This window comes from Babylonia areolata, chromosome 11 (genome assembly GCF_041734735.1).
Source record: "Babylonia areolata isolate BAREFJ2019XMU chromosome 11, ASM4173473v1, whole genome shotgun sequence".
NCBI lineage: Eukaryota > Metazoa > Mollusca > Gastropoda > Neogastropoda > Buccinidae > Babylonia > Babylonia areolata.
Window position 1 is genome coordinate 30,966,930 of NC_134886.1, and position 10,000 is coordinate 30,976,929.

Sequence of the window (10,000 nt, forward strand, 5' to 3'; positions counted from 1 at the left end):
TCATAATCATCATTATCACCACCACCACCACCACCATCATCATCATCATCATCATCATCGTCATCACCATCATCGCGCGCGCGCGCGCACGCGCGCACACACACACACACACACACACACACACACACACACACACACGGACAAAAGGTCACTGACTGAAGGGGTGGTACAGAAGACGCGCTCCAGCGACAGGGACGGTCTGATAAATGGCAGTGGGCCCCGGGATCTCCTCATAGGGCCGGGCTTGCATGAAGGCTTGCACACCCCGTGGCAACTGGCTCTTCTGAACATCGTGGCTTGTGCTTTCAGTGGGTGTGGCGGAGAAGAAGGGGGAAGGAGCTGTGCTCCTGGAGACAGAAGAGGAGGTGGTGGAGGAGGTGGTAGGGGCAGGAGGAGCTATGTTGCTGGTGGAAGAGGAGGTGGGGGAGGAGGAGCGTGAAGAAGAGGAGGAAGTGGGGCCGGAAAAGGAGAAGGAGGTGGGTGGGGGAGATTGAGTTTCGCCGCTGGCGGCAGAAGGAGGGCCGGAAAAGGTGAAGGAGGTGCGTGGGGGAGGAGATGGAGTATTGCTTCGGGGGCGGCCGGAAGAGGGAGGGGAGGCGGAGGAGGACGGTGGAGAAGAAGGAACTTTCTTGCTGGAGGCGGGAGGAGCAGGATAAACCCTGATGACCCTGCTGCTGCCCGTGGAGGCGTACCTGTCAGGAGGTGACCCACCCACACCGTGCATGGTGAGGTCCACACTTGGACATTTTGTTTATTGCACAACAAAAAGTCCAGGCGACCGCACAGTGTCATACAACCAGGACAACACAACTTCTTTTTTTTTCTTTTTTTCTTTTTTTTTTAAAGATTCAACCGTGTTAAACACAAAACTCTCACACGAGAAGTGATTTTTTTTTAAGCAATAAATAAATAAATAAAAACATGCAAAACAACATAGTTCATGACATGGCATGACAACACAGTTCATGACGAATCATCTTAACCATGGAGCACTTGGAAATAAGGTAAAAACAAGACAACGCTGTGCTAAGGACGTGTGTCAGCCCAGACCCCCCACCAACTCGCTGTATGATAGTCACAGCAGTCGCTGGTACTCTACTCTCACAAAGTGAACTGCTGCTGCTTTCACACACACACACACACACACACACACCAGCCATATTCAAGACAGTTCACGTTTTACTAACCCCTGCACCTAACGGTGACTTTGACTGTTTGAGCATTCTGTTGTACCACACACACACACACACACACACACACACACACAAATGACAGAGCTTTCGTATCGTAACATTTTACCAACCAAGTCTATGTGAACTATTTTGCGAGAGCAAAACAGGAGAGAAAAAGAAAAGCAAGAGAAGAACATGTGTGAGACAAAGACAGTTAGTTGTATTGTATTGTATTGTATTGTATTGTATTTCTCTTTTTGTCAAAACAGATTTCTCTGTGTGAAATTCGGGCTGCTCTCCCAGGGAGAGCGCGTCGCTACACTACAGCGCCACCCTTTTTTTTCTTCTTTTTTTTGTATTTTTTCCTGCGTGCAATTTTTTTTTTTTCCTATCCAAGTGGATTTTTCTACAGAATTTTGCCAGGAACAACTCTTTTGTTGCCGTGGGTTCTTTTACGTGCGCTAAGTGCATGCTGCACACGGGACCTCGCTTTATCGTCTCATCCGAATGACTAGCGTCCAGACCACCACTCAAGGTCTAGTGGAGGGAGAGAAAATATCGGCGGCCGAGCCTTGGTTCGAACCTGCGTGCTCAGATTCTCTCGCTTCCTAAGCGGACGCGTTACCTCTAGGCCATCACTCCACTGTTTGTTGAGGTCAGATCTCTGTTCTGTCAGTTTGTCTTTTGTGTGTTTTTCAGCATGCAGGTTACATTGCGGATCCGCTGATGATTTGTGAGCGTCCTTGACACACACTCTACATTTCACAGGGTAATCTTCTGACCTTATCAGTGTTTACACTCCCGCAAGACATCTCTGCCTTTCCTCTGACTATTACCTTTCGAAACTTCCTCGTGTCAATACAAGAAACCTATGGTGAACATTCTTTCTTCTTTGCTGCTCCTCACATCTGGAACAACCTTCATCATATCCGTGCATCTGATTCTATTTCTGCTTTTCGCTCATCACTGGAACTCATCTTTTTTTTTAAACCTGTCTACAAGCACTCTCAGCTTCCTTGTTGTCCAACACCACCCATGTCAGCTCACTTTGGATGTATGAAGAATGGCAAAGGGAGAGTGTGTGGGCGGGGAAGGGGAGTAGGGGTGGGGGGGGGTGAGAAAGTGTGGTCATTAATGATTTATGTAACTTGTAATATTTTTCTTTCGTGTAAAGCGCCCTAAGCTCTTAGAGAGAAAGGGCGCTATTCAAATGTACATTATTATTATTATTATTATTTAACTGCATGCAGACACGTCGCATCCTTTAGTCAGACAGCGCCGGCATTTCGAAGGGATTTCTGTATTGTATTGTATGGTATTGCATTGTATTGTATTGAATTATTCTTTTTTTTTCTTTTTTTTTTCTTTTTTTTCACAACAGATTTCACGGTGTGAAAATTGAGCTGCTCTCCCTAGGGAGAGCGCGTCGCTACACTGAAAGCGTCTCCCTTTTTTCCTTTTTGTAAATTTTCCTACCTGCGGGTTTGTTGGGGGGGTTTTTGTTGTTGTTGTTTTTTTTGTTGCTTTTTTTGGTTTTGTTTTTTTCCCCTACCGAAGTGGATTTATCTACATAATTTTGCCATGGACAACCTTTTTGTTGCCTTGGGTTCTTTTACGTGCGCTGAGTGTATGCTGCACACGGGACCTCGGTTTATCGTCTCATGCGAATGACTAGCGTCCAGACCACCACTCAAGGTCTGGTGGACAGGGGTGGGGGGGGGGGAATACTGGCTACTGTGCTGGGGATCAGTTGTTGTTGTTGTTGTTGTTGGTAGTGGCTGGTCCTGTCTCTAATGAATAAACACCGCCGGTACTGTTTCTCACAATATATGAGTTGGTTGTTGTTGTTGTTTTTGTTGTTGGTGTGGGCTTCTTCTTTTTTTTCTTTTTTTTTTTTTTTGTTTGTTTTTGTTTTTTGTTTTTTCACTTGTAAAAATCCCTGAGCAAGAAGTTTCTGGTGGCTCTCGTTTGTAAAAAAATGAATAACTCCACAAAGATCCGACACGCTCTGCTGCCTATAATCGAATTGAAACCACGCGTCTTCTCTGCTGCTGCACACAGTTCCGCTGTTGTAAAAGGCTTCTTGTCAAAAGCAGGTGACTGATTGTTTATGACAAAAATAGACAATGTATGCACGCCTCCTGATTGTTTATGACAAAGATAGACCATGTATGCACGCCTCCTGATTGTTTATGACAAAGATAGACCATGTATGCACGCCTTCTGATTGTTCATGACAAAGACAGACAATGTATGCACGCCTTCTGATTGTTCATGACAAAGACAGACAATGTATGCACACCTCCTGATTGCTTATGACAAAGATAGACAATGTATGCACACCTCCTGATTGTTTATGACAAAGATAGACAATGTATGCACACCTTCTGATTGTTTATGACAAAGATAGACAATGTATGCACACCTCCTGATCTTGTCGCCATCTTTTCGGTTCTTCCCACTTCCACAGGGTAAGCACGTTTACACTCACTGATTTTCAAGGAAACGAATAAAGATAGGGGGTGGGGATGGGGGGGACAGAAATACTTCCACAAGCAAAGCGTAGAAAACCGAGAGCACACCCGAAAAGACGTCCTGCTGACATCAGCGTGAGCACAGTTGCAGACACAGACACATGGACAGAATTGAGACAAAGAGACAGAAAAACAAACACAGACACACAGAGTCACAGAGGAAAGCGCACCCACACGAGCAACTTACCCGCGGACAAAACTCTTCTGGGCAGGGTGGGGTTCCCCCACCAGAGAAGAGAGTCTGAGGGGGAGAGTGAAAAGGGTGGGACCATTCCCCTTCGCCACTTCCCGTCCTCTATTCTGGCAACTGCACGACCTTGGCCTGAACGACTCTGACCCTAACAGGCTGGTCACCCGCGACCTTGACCTTAGCCGACAGGGTGACAGCGCCCGGATATTGGTCCTGGCGGCTAGGAGCACACCACGGGACAGCTCCGATTCCAGCAGAGAAAACATGGTTGTCCTTTCCCTGTGAGGAGGAGGGTACTCGCGATGCTGAAGGCTTCAGATGGGTGGATAGTGGTACCAAGGATCCTGAATTCCGCGTGCGTCAGTCCCTCGCTTTTTCGGCTTGCACGAGTGTTCAGGGTAGGGCTGTTCTGTCTGCTGAACCGCTGTACGCTGTACCTGTCTCTCCCGTGACGTCTGCGGGAATATGCGACGTACATTGCTCATCATCATCATCATCACTATCATCATCAGCATCATCATCATCATCATCATTGTCGTCGTCGTCGTCGTCGTTATTACTATAAATGATAACGGTAATATAAAGGATTATAGATTTCTACCAGTCTTCATAAACTTCAAGAGAACGTTGACCGAGTCTGGTTGGAGGAACTATGGGCCACAATGAAAAAAAAAATTTAAGGCTAACATTGAGCTATAGCTTATTGATATCATCCAACAACTAATCTCCTCACAGGGTGGTACTCACGCATGGAGCTATTGGAAAGATGGTTCGGATGGAATTCTTCAGGGCTGCCTTCTGTCTCCCACACTGTTCAACACAATTCTGGAACGCAACATGACTAACGCACAGTCAGCACTAAAGAAAGAACAATCGCGAACCTTCCCTTGGTAGATTTTATCTGTGGTCTGGCAGACAGTGAGACAGAACTCACCACGCTTGTTAAAAGACTGAAAGAAACATTGACAGTATATTATGGCATGGAAATCAGCGCCGAAAAGACCAAGTTGATGATTAACCACACCACCACCACCATGACTGCTGATGTATCTGTCTATTGACAGAAGCTAGAAGTTGTTCAACAGTTCACTTGCCCGGGATCTTTTTTCTTTCTTTTTTTTTCTTTTTTTTTCCCCCTTCCTCCTTTTCTTTTAGCACAAAGGACCTAAACCAGAAACCTCACAGGAGTAGTAAAGACAACATCAGCACTGCGTCCAGACTGAAACCTATATGGAAGGACATTAACATCTCCATAAATCATAAGATCGAGCCCCTACATCCACTGGTATGTTCCATTTCTCTGTGTGCATGTGGGACAGGACTCTCACGTCGGATTTGGGAAGAAGAATCCAAGCAGAATAATGATGTGTTATCGCGAGATACTAATCATCATATATATCACCAGTGAGCAAGTGCGTCAAACTGACAAGCAATACACTGGGCCACACGAAGCTGAGAGAGGAAGTCGAAAGGGGAGACAGAAAAAAAACAACGGTAGACGGAAAACATTTTATTACTCTTTGTTTTGTCACAACAGATTTCTCAGTGTAAAATTCGGGCTGCTCTCCCCAGGAAGAGAGCGTCGCTACACTGAGAGCGTCACCCATTTTGTTGTTGTTATTTTTTTCTGCCTGCAATTTCATTTGTTTTTCAAAGTGGATTTTTCTACATAATTTTGCCAGGGACAACCCTTTTGTTGCCGTGGGTTCTTTTACGTGCGCAAAGTGCATGCTGCACACGGGACCTCGGTTTATCGTCTCATCCGAATGACTAGCGTCCAGACCACCACTCAACGTCTATTGGAGGGGGAGGAGGAAATACTGGCGACTGCCGGTGTGACTCGAACCAGTGCGCTCAGATTCTCTCGCTTCCTACGCGGACGCGTTACCTCTAGGCCAACACATTGCAGAATGGACGGGAATACCACTTGCAGAGACCTGAGCTTTGAGTCACCACAACCGACAGAGCAGGTGGTAGAATCTGTGTGTTGCCCCAGTGATTCTTCTTAAGTCACAGAGTAAAGGGGGGAAAAGATGAAGTAGGCAACTTATGTAGCGTTACCGTGCGGCTGTAAGGGAATTCGACAATACATAACGGACACCCACTAAAACTAATGAAGACATTTACCAAATCAAACCTTTTTTCACACTTTTATTTTTACTAACAGGGTTGTTAACTTCTGGAATAGTCTGCCCAGTAACACTGTCACTGCAGGAACACTTAATTTTAGGAATTTATCAGATAAACACTGGAAGGATTATGGATTCCAAGGGGGCGGGGGAGGGGGGGGGGGGGTGCTGCAACCCTTAAACATCTGAAAGTGAAACTCCTTACTCAAAATCCATTATCTTAAGAAAACCTTGTCAGCGTTGGTCATCTCATACTCGGCTAGACTGGTTTGCCATTGAGATGCACATCCATTTATCTATATTTGTATCGATCTCTGTGTATAACTGACAAACAGAGCAACTATTTATTAAAAGAATGCAAATCTATGAGCTATCAACAGAGACTTATATACTTAAATCAACATTCATTAAAGGGTAGAAGGCTAAGAGAAGATTTGATAGAAACTTACAAAATGTTAAATTGCCATAATGAAGTCAATGTGAATAATATTTTTAGAATGTCAGATAATGAGTACAAGAAATTCAATGATGAAAATTTGTAAAGAGCACTGTAATACTAACCTAAGGAAAAATTCATTGGCTAATAGAATTGCACAAATACGGAATGCACTATCTATTGAAACTAAACTTGCACAAGATACTAATATGCTCAATAATCTTCTTCACATGAATATCAGTTTAAAAGAAAAAAGTATTGACTTTGACGAATGAATTACAGTAAATGAAAACGTATGTGTTTCCTCAAATAATGGAGACAGATATTGAAGGGGACACACACACACACACACACACACACACACACACACACTTTTTTTTTCTTTCTTCCGTTTAAAAATCACTTTTGTGAACAGATGTCAGATCAATGACAAACTAGAACGTCGTAGACTTAACAAACACTTAAGTGTGCGAATACAATGACCCGAAAAGAAGGAATCACTCAGAAAGATGATTTGCTCTCTGTGGAATTTGCACATATTTAGGAAAAAGTCTCAACGCTTAAATAACTTTATATTGCAAAGGTTGTTTATGCAGCCCAGCCCTTAACTGTACCGAATGGAACTAATACCGCTGCCAGACAACCCAGTGCATTTTCGATTGAAAAAAAAAAAAAACAATAACGCTTAATCCTCAATTCTGAGCTCACAAAACTAAAATATGCCAACACCCACAAACCTGACCTGGCCTGATCAGAATCCGTGAGCAGGATCTGGATATCTAGCACAGACTCAGCTTGCTACTGTGGTAGGAAACGGCAAGCACGAGATGACGCAAAGTCTATGTTGACGTCATATTTTTCTTGACGTTTTGATCACATGTGTTACAAAACAACAACGTGTTATCAAGAGTATTCACAATTATGGAGGATGATATGGGGCAAACGATCACCATTCTGGGTTGTAATCCCAGTATTTCTGAATGCCACGCAAAGCACTCTCAGCAATGTATATCAAAGCCTTTTATTATGATTATGATAATAATAATGATAATAATAATAATAATGATAGGTATAATGGGTACTAATGTAACACTGTCTAGAAAACCGTTCTGGGTGCTTAACAAAACACATAGCCTACAAATCTACAAAAAAATATTACATTAATGTTACACATACACACCATAATGCGCCATGCAACAACATTCACACATATACACAATTCGTACATGCCTACAAGCATACATTAAAACATGAGCAAGCGCGCACGCACACACACACACACACACACACACACACACACACACACACACACACACGCACGCACACACACACACACACACACACACACACACATCATGGAGCAAAGTCAGGGAAATATACCAGCAAAAAGTTATAGTATGATTAGTTTCAGTTTCAGTAGCTCAAGGAGGCGTCACTGCGTTCGGACAAATCCATATACGCTACACCACATCTGCCAAGCAGATGCCTGACCAGCAGCGTAACCCAACGCGCTAGTATAATTAATAGTATGATTAATATTCAACAACCGAAAACTGTCAACCAGTCAAATACATACAGTAATTTGTTAAGATTAAGGCAGATTCGTGCATTATCGAACAGGACATTGTAACATACCAACGTTCAGCAAAAATGTTAAATGCATACGTGGAGAACTTATTTCTTGAAAACACGTTGTGTTTGAATGCCAGATTCTAACATAGTATCACCAAACATCTCAGACAGTTCTTGTGAATGTATTTTCAACAGTTTCAAAATATTACATGCTATTGCAGAATGTTTGCTGCGTTTGTTATTATTGTTATAGCTGTTTGATGCTAACGTTTCCTTCCATTCTGCTTATGATTTTTTATCCAACATTCTGTCTCTACCTGCCCTACCCCCTTCTCACACACACACACACACACACACACACACACACACACACACACACACACACACACACACACACACTTCCACATACATCCGTATGTATATGTATACACATTCATGTGTATACGCACACAGTCAAGAATACCACGTATACATTAAGTAGTATATATACTATTGTATCGTTGGACAGTCAATTAAGAACAACCAGCAGTATATACTATTGTTCTGTTGGACAGTAAAGAACACCACATGTACAGTAGTATATACTATTGTTTTGTTGGACAGTCAAGAAGACCACATGTACAGTAGTATATACTATTGTTTTGTTGGACAGTCAAGAACAACCACACGTACAGTGGTATATATACTATTGTTCGGTTGGACATGCCACAACGAAACATAATCTGTACCCCCGAAAACGGAGTATAGCTGCCTACATGGCGGGGTAAAAACGTTCATACACGTAAAAGCCCACTCTTGAACATGTGAGTGAACGTGGGAGTTGCAGCCCACAAACGAAGAAGAAGAAGAAGAAACATAATCTTACATAATTATATACGCACACAGTCAAGAATACCACGTATACAGTAAGTAGTATATATACTATTATATCGTTGGACAGTCAATTAAGAACAACCAGCAGTATATACTATTGTTTTGTTGGACAGTCAAGAACACCACATGTACAGCAGTATATACTATTGTTTTGTTGGACAGTAAAGAACACCACATGTACAGTAGTATATACTATTGTTTTGTTGGACAGTCAAGAACAACCACATGTACAGTAGTATATACTATCATTTTGTTGGACAGTCAAGAACAACCACACGTACAGTAGTATATACTATCATTTTGTTGGACAGTCAAGAACAACCACACGTACAGTGGTATATATACTATTGTTCGGTTGGACATGCCACAACGAAACATAATCTGTACCCCCGAAAACGGAGTATAGCTGCCTACATGGCGGGGTAAAAACGGTCATACTCGTAAAAGCCCACTCTTGAACATGTGAGTGAACGTGGGAATTGCAGCCCCCAAACGAAGAAGAAGAAGAAGAAACATAATCTTACATAATTTTGGAACTTTGAACAGACAAGCACACATGTGTCTGTGTGTCTGGGAAGGGGGAAATGGATGAGGGATGTTCCTTAAAAAAAAAAAAAAAAAATAAAAAATATTTAAAAAAAAAAACACATCAGCAGAGAGAGAAACAAACACATCAATGAAAACGAATAGCTAATAATCAAATATATAAAATGATTTAATGAATAAATAAGTGAATGAATGAATAAATAAATAAATAAATAGATAAATGAATAAATAGATAAAGAAATGGAGAAAGAAAGAAAGAAATTAATAATTTGATATGAAGAAATAGATGTACTAGATATGTACATATATAAACAAATGTCTTAAATGAATAAAAGAATAAACAAATAAATAGATCCATAAGTAAATGAATAAATAGACAAATGAATGAACAGATGAATAAATGAATAAATCAATCGATTAATATTCAATTAGTTACAAAAAAATGGGGATAACTAAATGTACTAAATATACAAATATATAAACAAATGTACTTAAGAAATTGATATATCTATAAATAGATAAGCAAACAAATAGATGAATGAATAAAT

General features: G+C 41.9%; 1 protein-coding gene across 1 annotated transcript in view; it reads right to left on the reverse strand.

The window, feature by feature from the left end:
* Positions 1-4,162, reverse strand: part of LOC143287214 (putative cytochrome P450 301a1, mitochondrial) — a 24,217-nt gene extending 20,055 nt beyond the window's left edge. Inside the window, exons 1-3 of the mRNA XM_076595160.1 lie at positions 3,894-4,162; positions 502-692; positions 157-255 (exon numbers count right to left, since the gene is read on the reverse strand). Coding sequence (XP_076451275.1) covers positions 157-255; positions 502-692; positions 3,894-4,162 — 559 coding nt within the window. The remainder of the gene's footprint in view (positions 1-156; positions 256-501; positions 693-3,893) is intronic.
* Positions 4,163-10,000: the final 5,838 nt, after the last annotated feature.